General features: G+C 36.9%; 1 protein-coding gene across 1 annotated transcript in view; it reads left to right on the forward strand.

Moving 5' to 3' along the window:
• The first annotated feature begins 1,065 nt into the window (after window positions 1-1,065).
• SERINC1 (serine incorporator 1) overlaps window positions 1,066-16,544 on the forward strand; it is a 33,790-nt gene continuing 18,311 nt past the window's right edge. The window contains exon 1 of the mRNA XM_027551095.1: window positions 1,066-1,213. Within this exon, the coding sequence (XP_027406896.1) occupies window positions 1,175-1,213 (39 nt within the window). The 5' untranslated portion in view covers window positions 1,066-1,174. The remainder of the gene's footprint in view (window positions 1,214-16,544) is intronic.

Below are 16,544 nucleotides of genomic sequence, written 5' to 3' on the forward strand. Positions count from 1 at the left end.
TATAGCCCGCCAGGCTCCTCTGTCCATGGCATTTTCCAGGCAGGAATACTGGAGTGGGTTGCCAAATCTTCAAAGGATACCACAAAAAGAAAAAGGAAGTCCAGATTGGGGAATGTAACTGATCCACACATAACAAAGAATTTGTATCCAAAAATACATTAAAACCGTCTACAAATCAATAAAGAATAGATAGATAACCCAATTGATAAATGGGCAAAATACTTGAAAAGGCATTTTATTCAGAAGAGGATGCCCCAATGGTCAATAACAAGTTCTCAACCTTACTAGTTATCAGGGAAATGCCAATTGATAGTATAATGAGACATTTCAGTTCTCTTTTATTAGTTAAGAGTGTGAGAAACCCCAGTGCTGATAAAAATGTGACACACAATTCTCACTGCTGGAGAAAGTTTACAGTGGTTAAAACCACTTTGAAGAGCAATTTGCAAATCAGTAAATTGAAGACATTGTAGCACAGACTGCTGGTTCGTCTCTCACATTCATTCATTATGACCATCTTTTGGTGGAGGATGAGGAGCGATGCAGTCGGGAGCAATGGTTTGAAATGTTATTTCTTGAAGACAGGAAAGTTCACGGTTATAACGTTTTTCACTTTACCTTTTTTGTAGGTCAAAATAATTTAAAAGATGTTTATAGCTTATTGGGTGATAAATGTCTCCTCGAGAGCTCGAGACATTCAATAAAATCAATAACATGTTTGCGTTGTTATTAGTAAGTTTTATCTAACTAATTTACACATTTTAAATGTGCAAACTTCTTGTAACATCTTAACAGGACAAGTCATTAACATGTTACAACCGCAAACAGTGATAGAATTGGAAGCACCCAAATGAGTAGAAATAAGTGGGCTTCAGGAGTAAATTGAGAACATAAGTGGGGGAAAAAAGATGCGAAAGTGGAAAAACAAGACGCTTTTTGCCACCTGAATTAGAAGAGCTATCGCGGAACGACACAGGCTAGAAATTCAGGGCCGCGGGTCCGAAACCCAGCAAAATGCCCTCCCCTTCCAGGCCGCGAAGGAAGTGACGCAGGCGGAGGGGCGGGGTGGGCTCTGCGCCGGAAGTGGGTTGTAGTTAGTAAATAAGCGGGGAAAGGCGAGAGAAGGTGCTGTCTCCATCTTGTTGGCATACGCTGCTCCTGCGACGTTGTGGAGATGGGGAGCGTCTTGGGGCTGTGCTCCATGGCGAGCTGGGTAAGTTGGTTGTTAGCGGCCTGAGGGGGCTAGCGTAAGAGATGAGAGAAAAGGCCCCGAGCAGGCCTGGCTGAGGCCCGGCGGGACCGTGTTACCCCACCCAACAGGGAGGCCTTTCTTTCCCGTTTCCTCCCTATCTCCTTTGGCCATTCCGACACAGCTTCGCGGCCCTGAGTCTTTGGAAGAGCCGACCCGGGTAGCCACGAGGAGCAGTGGACATGAGTGAGTGACCCGGATGGGAGATTCCAAGCTGAGAGCTAGCAGTTTTTCCTCCCCAACCCGCTTTTCATGAAGGCTATTGCCTATTCTTCCAGGCCCCTTTTTGTCCTTTATGTCTGCCTGGGCCCTTTCTACAAAGGTCTTAGGCCGCTTCGTTTTGTGGAGTACCCCATCTCTTCTCGTCATCTCCTCCCAGCGACCTCAGACTGCAGCACTGTCATCCCCGGAGGCCTCTTTGTTCTGTCGCGCAGACTGCAGTTAAATGACGGATATGTGGGGCAGCCCCGCAGTCATACTGATATAGTTATATCCTTTTTAAATAGTCCGAACTCTGCGAGTGAGTCCTCGAGCTTAATGATATGAGAAAATTATGTATTTCTCAAATATGTGTTTGAAAAAGCTGGTCAGTTCTGTGTTATCAGATACCTGTTTTTTTTTTGACAGAAAGATGCTTGTGTAATTCGATATCTCACTTTTAATTTGGTGTACGTTGCAGTTTGATAGCGTTGTTAGAGTGAAACCATTCTTCATTATGGTGGCAGGATTTTTTGATTCAGGTGGTACAAATAAATTTGAGTTTGATATAAACACTCCCCCGTCCCCCAATAAACAAAAATTGACTTTACAGTTAAAGGTATTTGTAATATGGGGCGAGATATTTGAGTTCAAATCTTAGTTCTTTAACCCATGATTTCTAAATTCTGTTTTTAACAATTCCTTGTCTGACTTACCAGATGACTCCATTATATACATTAGGTAACATTTCTGTTGTTTTTGCATCTCTTTTTAAAAAGTTTTCAATGTGGCTTGAAATATGAATGTTAAATTTTAGTAAAATACTACATAGAGGTTACTCCAACCCAGGTCATTGTCTTGATTTTACACACACACCCACAAAAAATTTTTTTTTCTTGTAGCTGGGCGTAGAAAACTGGTATATTTTTCTTTCTTTCAAAGCTGGTATATTTTTATCTCATTATGAAAGTAGAGAATCTACTTGAAACCATTGAGTATCTTATAAGAGGCATATTTAGGGTAATAAACTTAATGTATTGCAAAATGATTATTATAGAATTGTTTTAATTGAGGGGGGTGAGATGTTGTGTAATTCTGTTGTAAAGTCAGATTTTGTCCAGTTAGCAAATGGGCATGTTCTTTATATAGTAGGGATACATGTTTTGCATTTTGTTTTCAATTTGTAGACCTGTGATGAGCAGTCTTTTTTGCCTCGAGGATGGTTATGGTTAAAAAAAGATTTGGGGGATTAATAAAAACGTGTGTTTTAAATCGTTTTAGTGAACAATGTGGGAAAAATTACATTCGTATTAAAATTTTTACAACTTAGTTCTCCACTTAGTCACAGTTCTATAGACAGAGCCTTTTAGTTACTGTTAATATGAAGGTGCATTGGAAAGATGGTAACAAGGAGACACTTTCTTACCTTCCAGTAATTAGGTCTCTGGTGGTTAGAGAGGCTAGGTGTCTAAGGCTGCTCATCATGGTTCTAGGCAATTCTGGTTGTTTTTTCCCCTTTCTTTCTTGGTGTCTCTGTCTCTATTTCTGAATTGTTCAATTTTAGTGCAGTTCAGTAGCAATTAGAATATGCCTTGTATTTTACAAATCCCTTTCTCCCATGGTCTTAACAGATATGCTCATTTATTTAGAGGTTTTGACATATTGAAATTTAGTCAAGTATTCAAAAGTATTCAGGTCATTAACTTAGATCAGTTAAGCCAGAATGAAAATGAACCTCATTCTTTGTTTGCTCAAGTTTCTTTAGACTTAATCAGTTTTTACAAAGATTTTTTTGTTTGTTTAGGAAAATGGTAGAAAATGTCTGAACTATGGAAAAAAGTGTAAAAAATTACTTGTGATACTGTGTATCACAGAGATTGGAGTGTTTAATTTTTTTTATTTCATTTTGTGGGGTTTTTTGTTTTGTGTTTTTGCTGTTGAGTGGTCTAGAATTAGATTGATGGTAATCCTTGGTTCAAGCATGGCTATCTATCTGATTGGTGATTAAGCATTTTTATAAACACAGGTGGACCTGCCACCTAATCCTGCAACTACAGCATCACCAGCAATTGATTCTTACTCAGGTGCTTTCCCCACCTCAGTCTAAAGATGATGCTAGTGAGTAGCGTTGACTTTTTGAATCACTGTATTTTGTATAGAACAACTATCAGTTTTTTGCCCAAATGTTAAGTAATTGAGAAGAAGCTTGTGACTCCTGCCTGCTTATTTTGTGCAGTCTCTTGCTAGATTTATATTTTTTAGTACAATGACTTGATTTTGTAGAAATGATTCATAGTTGCTATAAATAGCCAAGCAGTGCAGAGTACAAAATGTAAATGTCACCAACAAAATCCCACTACATTTCTTCTCTCTCAGTGCATGCATACACATGGATGAATAAACAGAAATATTTTTTAAGGAGTGGTAGCGTGCTGAACATATATTTTTAAACAGAATTAATTTTTTCTGAATTTAACAGAAGAATGTAAAAGTAAAGGAATTGCTGAGTGTTAAATTCTTCTTCATCAGGAGAGGTTCTGAAAGAGTTCTCTCAAGAGATGTTTCTAGAGCAGTGGTTCTCAGTTGTCCCCCAGGGAACATTGGACAGTGCCTGTGGATACTTTTCATTGTCACAACTTGGGATAAGGTGCTAATAGCATCAAGTGGGTAGAAGCCAGGAATACTGCTAAATGTTTACAATATATAGGATAGTCCTCAACAGCAAAGACTTATTTGGCCCCAGATGTCAATAGTGCCATAGGTGAAAAATCCTGCCTTATCCTCTTCAGTTGGCCGGTATAAGAATGAAATGAAATCTAAGGGTCTTAACTGCACTTTAAAAAATGAATTAAACTAATCATTTAATTTTCACCTCTACCTTCAACCTCTCTTACGGAGGTACGTGGTACCACCTATTCCTGATCTGTTTGATGATCCTGTACAAATTTTATTGCTTAACTTTTTTCCTTTACTTTCTAACCTGTTAACTCAGTATTCTTCTGGTTTTTTAATTTGTTTTCCTTTTAATTTTATTCCTTCTGTTAAAAATCTTTTATTTTTCATTTTATTGGTGTTTCTAAAGTAATTGATGTATTCATTTTGCCAACTTTAACTAGAATTTCTTTGTATTATTTTTTATGACTGTTTCGTTTTATAACCATAATTCCCTCAGTTGTTTAATCTTTAAACCAGTCATTCTTAAAGTATATCCTGGACTACATTTAACTGGAAATGCTGACTGGGTCCCAGCATTGTGGTTTAATATTCTCTCCAGTGATTCTGATGGAAAACCACTGTTCTACTGTTAAGTGGATTCATAGTTCAGAGCATTCTTTTTTTTCTTTTTAAAACCATAGCTTCTCTAAGTTCTGTTTCTTTTTTTATGTGTCATCTCATAATTGACCAAATTGGGTCATCTAATAGATTTTTTCCAAAAAGAATTCATGGATGTTGAAATCCCTGAATTTTTTTCATATTTAAAAATGCCTCTTGCTTTCTTGAGAAACACTGTGGACTGGTATAATAGCATACCCATTTCTTTCAGGACTTGAGGTATTTCTATGGATTATGTTCTGTCTTCCCCTGCTCTGGTAGCCATTTCCTTTTAACACGTCTCATACACAGCAGCTTCTGCCTGAGTGTCTGAAGAGTTTATTTATCTTTAAAATTAACCAAATATGTCTGACTTTAAATCTTTCATCACTTTTTATTCTTCTAGAAAATAGTGGGTTTTTCTGAAGATACAGATTTATTTCTTTAAGGAAATTCTTATTGTATCTTTGAATGTCCTTTTTGTTACATTTATTTAGAGGCTTCTCCATTTTAAAGACATGAGTTAATTTCGTGTTGTCTTCTTTTTTCTCCATATTATTTTTCCTATATTTCTGTCGTTTTTCTTTAGTTGATTTAATTTACATAAAATTCATACTTTGTAGTGTGTGGTTCAGTGAACCTTGACAAACCATGTAGTTGTGTAACCACTAAAGAAGTTTTGTCACCTTAAAAAGTTATGCCATCTGCATTCTGGAGAATCCCTGGGCTTTTTTCCCAGTTTTGCCTTTCCAGAATGTCCTGTAAATGGAATCATACAGCATATAGCCTTCAGAGTGTGGCTTCTCTTACTCAGTGAATTAGTATAATTCAAGATTCATTCATATTATGGTGTCTGTTAGTAGTTTCTTCCTTTTTATCATTACATGGTATTCCATTGCTTGGATTCCATTGCTCCACAGCTTGTCTCCAACAGCTGAGGGTCATTTCCACATTTTGGAAATGAAGTAGCTGTTAGTGTTCCTATAAAGTTTTCTTGTGTGTCTATAACTTATTTTATGTACCTAAATATCTTGCATTGGGATTGCTAAATCATATGGTAAATGTACATTTGACTTACAAGAAATTTTCAAATTTATCTCCAAGATGGTCATACCAGGTTTTATTCCCACCAGCAAATATTTCCTTCAAGTCTGTGGCTTGTATTTTCATTCTCATACTGATGGCTTTCAAAGAGTAGAAGTGATTGTTCTTTCTATATTGATCTGCTTTGGCACTTTTAGCAAAAGCCTCTTTACCATCTTTGTTTTTCTTAACTCTGTTCTTCTGTTATTTATGTCCATAGTTTTGCGTAAATTACCCTAGTTTGATTCTTGTTGCTTTTAAGTTAATCTTGAAATCAGGTAGTGTGATTCTAACTACTCTTTCAACATTCTTTGGGCTATTCTAGTTCTTTGCTTTTCTGTAAAAGTTTTAGAAGCAGTTAGTTGCTACCAAACACCTGCTGGAATTATGATTGGGCTTGGGTTAAATTTATAGATCAGTTTGGAAAGAATTGTTACCTGAATGAGGAGTCTTCCAATCCATGAACTCAGTTTATCATGCCATTAACCTAAATATTTGATTTCTTTCATCAGTGTTTTTCTTTAATTTTCATCATTTGAAAGCTGGTGTATATTTTACTAGGTTTATAAGTATTTTTGTTTAGTTTCACGTTCCAGTTGTTTGTTGTTAGTGTGCAGAAGTGTAATTGATATGTATATACTGACCTTGTGTCCTGTGACCTTATTAATCTTTCTTGTAGTTCTAGTAGCATTTTGTAAGTTCTTTGGGGTTGTTCATGTTGACAATTACGTGTGAAGGAAAGCAGCTTTATCTCTTCCTTTCCAAAGTATGTACTTTCTTTATTTTTCTTGTTTTTGTTTTTTGTTTTGTAAATGCTTTTTATCAAAGCATCTACATGATAATTAAGGGTATCCTCAAGTCAAGCATATTCTGTTTGTTTGCTGAAAGTTTTTTCTGTTCTTCAGTTGCTCAGTCACGTCTGACGCTTTGTGACCCCATGGACTGCAGCACACCAGGCTTTCCTGTCCTTGACCATCTCCTGGATCTTGCTCAAACTCATGTCCATTGAGTCAGTAATGCCATCTCATCCTCCGTCATTCCCTTCTCCTCCTGCCTTCAGCCTTTCCCAGCGTCAGGGTCTATTCCAGTGAGGCGGCTCTTCAAATCAGGTGGCCAAAGTATTGGAGCTTCAGCTTCAGCATCAATCCTTCCAGTGAATATGCAGGACTGATTTCCTTTAGGATTGACTGATTTGGTTGCCCTGCAGTCCCAGGGACTCTCAAGAGTCTTCTCCAACAACTCAGTTCGAAAACATCAAATCTTGGGCACTCAGCCTTTGGCTACTGGAAAAACCATAGCTTTGACTGTATGGACCTTTGTCAGCAAAATGATGTCAGAGACCAAGCATCTTTTAATTTCATGGCTGCAGTCACTGTCCACAGTGATTTTGGAGCCCAAGAAAATTAAGTCTTTCACTGTTTACACTGTTTCCCCACCTATTTGCCATGAAGTGATGGGACTGGATGCCATGATCTTTGTTTTTTGAGTGTTAAGTTTTAAGCCTGCTTTTTCACTCTCCTCTTTCATCTTCATCAAGAGGCTCTTTAGTTCCTCTTTGCTTCCTGCCCTAAGGGTGTAGTCATCTGCATATCTTAGATTACTGATATTTCTCCCTGCAGTCTTTATTCCAGCTTGTGTTTCATGTAGCCCGGCATTTCATGTGATGTACTTTGCATATAAGTTAAATAAGCAGGGTGACAATATATAGCCTTGACACACTTCTTCCCAATTTGGAACCAGTCCTTTGTTCCATGTCTGGTTGTAACTTGCTTCTTGACCTGCATACAGATTTCTCAGGAGGCAGGTCAGGTGGTCTGGTATTCCCTTCTCTAAGAATTGTCCACAGTTTGTAGTGATCCACACTGTAGTGATCCACACAGTCAAAAGCTTTAGTGTAGTCGGTGGAGCAGGAAATGTTTTTCTGAAATTCTCTTGCTTTTTCTGTGATCAGCAGATGTTGGCCATTTGACCTCTGGTCCCTCTGCCTTTTCTAAACCTAGCTTGTTCATCTGGAAGTTCTCAGTTCACTTACTGTTGAAGCCTGGCTTGGAAGATTTTGGGCATGCCCTTGTTTGCATGTGAAATGAGTGCAATTGTGTGGTAGTGAGCATTCTTTGGCATTGCCCTTTTTTGGGATTGGAATGAAAACTGACCTTTTCCAGTCCTGTGGCCACTGCTCAGTTTTCCAAATTTGCTGGCATATTGAGTGCAGCACTTTGACAGCATCATCTTTTAGGATTTGAAATAGCTTAGCTGGAATTCCATCACCTCCACTTTGTCCCTAGTAATGCTTCCTAAGGCCCAGTTGACCTCACACTCCCGCATCTCTGGCTCTAGGTGAGTTTTTTTAATTTGTTTTATAATGAATGGGTATTGAATTTTTCAAATTACTTTTTTGCATTGTGTGAGATGGCCCTGGTGGTAATTTTCTTCAGTCTGTTAATGTGGTAAACTAATTTGATTGAATTTCAAAAGCTTAACCAAATTTGCTTTCTCCCAGCTCAACCCCGCCTGATTACAGTGTATTAACCTTTTGTATGCTTTTTTAAAACTATTTTTAAAAATCAGGTTTAGCTTTACAGAAAAATTGAGAGGAAGATAGAGATTTCCCATATATGCCCTGTGTCCCCATATGCATAGCTTCCCTTGTTGCAAACATTCCCCACCAGAGAGGTGCGTTTGTTAGTTACTAAGCCTACACTAACAATCATCATCTCCCAAAGTCTGTAATTTACATGAGTCCTAACTATTTGAATGTGAGCCAGTCTTGCCTTTTGGGACAAATCCCACTTGGTTGTGGTGTGTAATTCTTTTTCCTACATTGTTGGACGTAATTTGCTAATATTTTATTGAGAATTTATGCCTTTATTCATGAGAAAGGTTAATCTTTTATTATAATGTGTTTGTCAGGTTTTGTTATTAGAATGATGCTTATTTTATAGAACAAGGTAGAAAGTATTCCCCCTCTACTTGTGTTCTCTGAGATTGAAGGGAATCGATGTAGATTCACCAGTGAACCTGCCTGTGCCTGGTGCTGTTTTGGAAGGCTGTTAATTATTGATTAAATTTCTTTAATAGAGGTCTATTCAGATTGTTTCTTGTGTGTGAGTTTTAGCAGCTTGGATCTTTCAAGGGTTTTGTCCATTTGTGTAGGTTCTCAAATTTGTGGGCACAGAATTGTTCATAGTATTCTTTCATTATCCTTTTCATGTCCACAGGACCTACAGTAACATCTTCTCTGTCATTTCTAACGTTAGTAATCTGTGTTATCTTTTTTTGTTAGTTAGCCTGGTTGGGGGCTTATTTTTATTGATCAAAGAACCACGTTTTGTTTTCATTGGTTTTTCTCTATTTTCTGTCTTTGATTGCGTTGGTGTCTAGTCTAGTTCTTTTTTTTCTGTTTTCTTTCAGTTTGCATTTCTTTTTCTAGTTTCCTAAGATGGAAGCTTAGATGATTGATTTTAGATTTTCTTTTCTGGTAAATGCATTCAGTGCTGTAAATTTGCCTAAAAGCACTGCTTTCACTACATCCCATAAGTTTCTATAAATTGTGTTATTATTTTAATTCAGATTTTTAAAAATTTCTCTTGAGACTTCTTTGACTTCTGTGTTTATTTTAGATAAGTACATTGTTTTAAGAATTTGGGGGATTTTCCAGTTACCATTTTGCTATTGATTTCTAGTTGATTTGTAGTCTGAGAGCAGTCAGTGCTCTTTCAAGTTCGATACTGTGTTTTGTTGTCAGCAGTGTGCTTTTGGTTACTTTCCATGTCATCTTGGAGAATGTGTTCGCTGGTCACAGGGTAGAGCACAGGGTAGAGTAGTCTATAGATGTCAGACACCCATTTGATTGGTGGTGGTGAGTGCAGCTGTCCTTCCTGATTTTCTGCTAGCTCAGTCTGTCCATTTCTGAGAGAGACACTGGAGTCTCTCTAACTCTGACAGTGGAGTCATCTGTTTCTGTTTGCAGTTTTATTGGGGTTTTGCCTTCACAGTTTGATGCTCTGCCATTAGGTGCATACATATTTAGAATTGTTAACATCTTCTCGGAGAATTGGATCCCTGTATCATTATGTAGTGTCTTTCTTTATCCCAGATAACTTTGCTTGTTTTGAGGTCTGCTCTACCTGCAACCAGTGCAGCTGCCCTCTCTCATTTAGTGTTCACATGTTGTATTTTCCCCTTCCATTCACTTTTATTCTGTGTGTCTTTATATTTATAGTGAGTCTCTTGTAAGCAGTGTAATTGGGTCTTGTTTTTTGAACACTCTGACAGTCTGTCTTTTAATTGAATAAATTTAGGCCTCTGATCTCCAAGGTGATTACTGATAGATTTGGACTAGTATTTACTGTATTTATTACTGTATTCTATTTGTTGCCCTTGTTTTTCCTGTTGTGTGTTGGGGGAGAAGGGTGTTTAAATTAAGCATTGTATATGATTCCATTTTCTCTCCCTTTTAGTGTATCAGTTAAACATCTTTTAGCTTTTATGAAGTGTTATTTACTTGTTTTTCGGTTGTTGCCCAATTTATTAGTCCATTTGGGCTGTTGTAACAATACCACAGGCTGGGTGGCATGTGAACAACAGAAATTTGTTTCTCACAGTACTGGAGGCTGGCAGTCCAAGATTAGGGTGCCCGCATGGCTATCTTTTGTATCTGGTGAAGGCCCTCTTCAGGGTTGTAGACTGCCAACTTGTTGGTGTTTCCTCATATAGTCGAAGAGGTGAGGCACTCTCTCTCTGCCGCCTTTATGAGAGCACTACTCTTCGTGCGGGCTCAGCCTTTTTGACCTAATTCTTCCCAAAGGCCCTATCTCATAACATCATCACCTTGTGCATTAGATTTTCATCATACGATTTTTGGTCTGTAGCACTCTAGAATTTGAAATAACATTTACAGCTTATCCACTTTGAAGTAACAGCATACTACGACACTACACACTTACAGCTAGTGTTAATACCTTATAATAGGAAAACGATCCTGATTCCTGTCTCCTTTCCTTTCTACATTACTTTCATTCATTAAATACACACACACGAACCTATGTGTCTACACACATGTATATGTATAGGCATACATATGTGCATATGTAACAATACATTGTTGCTCTTATTTTGAGCAAACAAGTTAGCTCAACTAAGAATAAGAAAAGTAAGTTTTTACTTTTATTTATAAGAGTAATTTTATATGTAGAGTTTCTGAATTATATTATTTTCCTCTTTTAGAGAATTTTGAACATTTCTTGCAAGCAAGTCTAGAGTTTGGCAACAAATTCCATTTTATTTGAGAAAATATTTCTTCTTTTGAAGGATAATTTGCAGAGTACAGAACTGTAGGTTGGCGGGTTGTTTTCTCTCAACACTAAAATATTTCACTTCACTCTTGTTTGCATGGTGTCTGAGGAAAACTTGAATATATCGATAATTCATCCTTTGTTCCTGTGTAGGTAAGGTGTTTTTCCTCTGGCTTCTTCCAGGATATTGTATTTTCTGTTGCTTCAAAGCGATTTATCTAGGTGTAGGGGTTTTTGTTGGTGGTGGTGGTTTTTTTTTGTGGAGGGTGGGGTGTGTATGTCTGATGTTAATTTGGGGGAAGTCTGTCATTTAAAAAATATTTCTTTTCCTTGTGATATTCACATTATGTTTTACCATTTGCAGTTATCTCACGATTCTTGGATATTCTGTTGAACAGAATGTCAGTCTTTACTCTCTTGGCTTTTCAATTTGGAAAATTTCTATTGATACAGTCTTAAGCTCAGAAATTATTTCCTCAACCATGTCTGCGTTTTCATTTCTGCTACTGTTTTTTGTTTCTAACATATATTTTTTTGAAGGATTTCATTTCTGCTTCTTGTATGCTGTCTACATTATTCAATAGAACCCTTAACATATGATAGTTGTTTTATATTTTTGGTTTGATCAGTCTAATATCTCTGCTGTGTCTGGTTTTGATGCTTGCTGTGTCTCTTCAAATTGTGTTTTTTGCCTTTTGTAATGTCAATAATTTTCCTGATAGCCAGATACTATGTACCAGGGAAAAGGAACTTGATTGTGTCCTGGTGAGGTGTGGGTGAAAGAGAAACATCCATTATTCTCTGATTAGATTTTAGTCTTTTAGTAAGCTTATGCCTCTGGACTGTGAACTTCCTAATATTTCTTAGTCTCCCCTCCATCCCCCTATAAATGGGAGAGGATGGCTTGAAAAGCTAGAGTTCAGTATTTCTCTTCCCCTAGGTTATTTATCCTCTAGTTAAATAAGTTAGACTCTATTTAACTAGTTTTTCTTGAGGTCAGGTGTTCAGAAAAAAGTGTTCTAATATATTTTAAAATGGATCTCTCCTTTCCTACAAGAAGCTGGAAGGAATTTTTCTCTCAAGTTTACTATGAGAACCTGATTGAACTAGTAGTAAAATTCACAAGTTTGTAGGGCCCTTTAAGTGTGTTTTCCTGGTTTTTTTAGCTCTCAGACTTGTCCACTATGAGGCTCCAGCAGTTCTTCAGTTATCTTTCAGGATTTCCATCCTGCACACCGGTTCCCAAGTCAGTTTCCACTTGTGGACACTAATAAGCAATGATTCCCTGTCTGTCTTTCAGTCTCGGGGGCAGTGACTTACTCTGTGTCCTCACCTAACTTGGATCCTAGAAGAATTGTTGATTTTTTGAGTCTCTTTGCTTTTTTCTTTTCTTTAGGATGGAGTCATGGTTCCAGTCTCCTCCTTTGTGAAAATGGAACAGGAAATCTTTGTATACTTTTTGTATTATTGACTTGACAGGATATTAAGGATTTTTTTTTTTTTGTAATGCTCATAAAGGATATCAGTATGTTGTTTCCTTGATTTTGTATCAGTTTTTTGCCTCTTTAGTTTTCCGGAAGAATCTGGGTAGAGTTGGTTTGATTTATTCTTTAAATGTTTAATGGAATTCACTAGTGAAGCTACCTATGCCTGTGAAGGTTTTTAACTACAAATTCAGTTTCTTGAATAGAACAGGACCATTCATCTTATATATTTCTCATCGAATGATTTTTGGTAGTTTGGATTTTTCATGGAGTTTATCTGTTTTATCTAAGCTGTTGAATTATTCAATAAAATCGTTCATAGTTTTCTCTTATAATCCTTTGATGCTCACAGGATCGATAATAATACCTTTTCTCTCATTTCTGGTTCTGAAGATGTGTATGTTCACTTTCTTGCTATTTTTTTATCCTCATCAGTCTGACGATAGATTTCTAAATTATAATGGTCTTCTAAAACTAGCTTCACTGTCTTTCTTCTTTTCTGTTTTTTACCTCATGGATTTATCTTTATCATTTCTTTTATTCTGCCTATTTGGGCTATACTTTGCTCATTTAATAACTTAAGATGAAAGCTCTGGTCATTGATTTATTTATTTTTTATCTAACATAGCCACTTAAAACTGTAGGTTTCTTTTAAACATTGCTTTTGGTACATTCCAAAAATGTGATACCTTATTTTCATTCTGTTTGTTTTTTGACCTCTTCTGCTTGTGAATTTGACTGTATTATTTAGTTTCTGGAGAAATAAATCCTTCTGTTACTGATCAGTATTTAATTCCATTGTGGGCCACGAAAACATGTATGATTATATTTATTGAGATTTGAGATTTGTTTCATGGCCCAGAATATGCTCTGTTTTGGTTAAGTGTTTTCTGTGTTTTTGAAAATAATTTTTATTCTGCTTTGGTTAGATGGAATATTCTCTGAATGTCAGAGAGAATTAATGATACTGAACTGATATGTATATTGAGTTTTTTTCCTACTTCAGTTAATGAAAGAACATAGATGTGGACTTGTTATTACTCTTTTCAGTTTTAATAATTTTTCTTTGATGCATTTTGAAGTTCTTTTTTACATGCAGAAATATTTAGGATTGTATGTTGTATGTCTGCTTAATGAATATCCTGTATCTCCATGTTTGTCTTTTATTATAAAATGGCCCTCCTTGTTCCTGATGAAACTCTTTGCTCTGAAATCTACTTTGATACTGGTATGTGTGTTTATGTGTATATGTGTGTATACACACACACAGACACACATATATATATACCCACATGTGTACATATATATATATATTTAATTTTCCACCAGTTCTGTCTGTATGTTTAAGTGGGTTTCTTGTAGAAAAGATAGGGTTGGATCTTAACTCTTTAATCTGACTGTGCTTTTTATTTGTCAGTGTTTAGTCTCTTTATACTTAATGTGAGTATTGATTATGTTTGTGCTTAAATCAACCATCTTTCTATTTGCTTTTTGTTTATCCTACCTGGTCATGGTCTCTTTTCCCTAGTTTTTTCCTTATTTTGGATTAATTAGCAATATATTAATGGTTTTTTTTTTTTTTTTTTTTTTTAATCTTTTGGCTTACTAGCTGTATTCCTTTGTTTTGCATTTTTAGACTGTAGGGTCACTGTAGGGTTTATAGTATTTAGCTTATTACACTGCCTTTGTGTCATATCCATTCTGTTTCTAATTTAAGTATACAGTAGTATAGTTGAATGTCTCCTTTTATGGCCTGTTTGTAACTCACATACAGTAACTGTACTGCCGTCTGTGTTGTAACCACCCAGAATACTTTACTGTTTTGCTTTAAAAAGATAATAATCTTTTCTAAGTAACCTTTTATATGTAAAAAAAAAGAATACACAGTTAACCATTTCTTTTTTGTTGTCCATTTCTTTTATGTAGATCCACATTTCTGGTGTAACTTTCTTTTCACATTTCTGATAGTTTAGATTTGTTATTTTGGGGTTTTTTTCTGTGCCTAAAAATGTCTTTACAAAGATATCTTTGCTGAGTGTGAACTTACAGTTTCCTTCAATTCAGTATTGATTTCTGCATTGCAATATTTCTTACTAGAAGTCTGATATCCTTCTTCTTTATATAAGGTACCTTCATTTTCTGACTGTTTTAAAGATTTTTTTCTGTTTATCATTGTTTTTAAGCAATTTATTTTTTTAAACCATTTTTTTTCTTTTAATTTCACTTATTTATGTTTGGCTGTGCTAGGTCTTTGCTGCTGCACAGGCTCTTCTCTAGTTGGGGAGCGGGGCTGCTCTTCACTGCGTGCACAAGCTTCTCATTGTGGGGCTTCTCTTGTGGTGACAGGGCTCTGGGACGCTCGAGCCGCGGGAGCTGTAGCACGTGGGCTCAGGAGTGGCAGTTTCCAGGCTTTGGGGTCGTGCATGGGCTTACTTGCTCCACGGCACCTGGGATCTTCCCTGCCCAGGGATCAAACCTGTGTCTCCTGAATTGGCAGGTGAATTCTTTACCACTGAGCCACAAAGGAAGCCCTAAACAAAATTATGATGTAACTTGATGTGTAGTTTTCATTACGTTTTTGTTGAGTTTCTTGGATCTGTGAGTTTATAGTTTTCATGAAGAACATTTTGGCAGTTACTTCCTCAAAAGGACTCTCCTGTCTCCTCTATTCTTCAGAAGCCCCAGTTTGACAGGTATTAGGCTGTTTGAAGTTGTTTCACAACACTGATTCTCTGTTGTTTTTGTTCTCGTCTTTTTATCTTTTGGATTGTTTCTTTTGCTGTGTCTTCAAGTTTATTTGCTTTTTCTGCAGTGTACTTTTTGGTTCAGATACTTTACTTTTCATTTTCAGAAGTTTGATATGGACATAACCTTCCATGTCTCTCTTTGACATGCTGTGTTTTCCTCTACTTGAGCAAATGAAGTATAGTTACAATAACATAGTCACTAAGTCATGTTCAGCTCTTTGCAACCCCATGGACTATAGCACACCAGCCTTCCCTGTCCTTCACTATCTCTCAGAGTTTGCCCAGATTCATGTCCACTGAATCAGTGATGCCATCTAACCCCCACATCCTCTGCCGCCCCCTTCTCCTCCTGCCCTCCATCTTTCCTAGCATCAGTCTTTTCCAATGAGTCAGCTCTTCATATCACATGGCCAAAGTATTAGAACTTGAGCTTCATCAACAGTCCTTTCAGTGAATGTTCAGGGTTGATTTCCTTGACGATTGACTGGTTTGATCTCCTTACAATCCAAGGGACTCTCGAGAGTCTTCTCCAGCACCACAGTTTGAAAGCAACAATTCTTTGACACTCCAGTCTTTTTTATGGTCCAACTCTCGCATCCATACATGACTACAAGAAAAACCATAGTTTTGACCATATGGACCTTGTTGGCAAAGTGATGTCTCAGCTTTTTAATATGCTGTCTACGTTTGTCATAGCTTTTCTTCCAAGGAGCGAGTGTCTTTTAATTTTGTGGCTGCAGTCACCATCCTCAGTGATTTTGGAATGCCATTTTTATAATTAAATTCAGTTACCTGTGTAATTTTCAGGCTGATTTTTATTTGTTGACTTTGCTCTTAACTATAAGCTGTATTTTCCATACTGGTATGCCTGCCACTTTCTTACTAGCTGTTAGATATTGTAAGTTTTACCTTGATGGGAGCTGGATATGTTGTATTTGTTAAAAAAACATTCTTGCTGTTCTTAGACATATGTGAGTTATTTGAAGAGAACCTTTTCAAAGTTTGCTTTTAGGCTTTGTTGAGATTGGAATGGCTTTTTTTAGCCTTATGGCCAGCTTCCGCCCACTCCCACCCCCCATGCTGCTGCTGCTAAGTCTCGTCAGTCGTGTCCGACTCTGTGCAACCCAATAGACAGAAGCCCACCAGGCTGCCCCGTCCCTGGGATTCTCCAAGCAAG

Source organism: Bos indicus x Bos taurus, chromosome 9 (assembly GCF_003369695.1).
Source record: "Bos indicus x Bos taurus breed Angus x Brahman F1 hybrid chromosome 9, Bos_hybrid_MaternalHap_v2.0, whole genome shotgun sequence".
Taxonomy (NCBI): domain Eukaryota; kingdom Metazoa; phylum Chordata; class Mammalia; order Artiodactyla; family Bovidae; genus Bos; species Bos indicus x Bos taurus.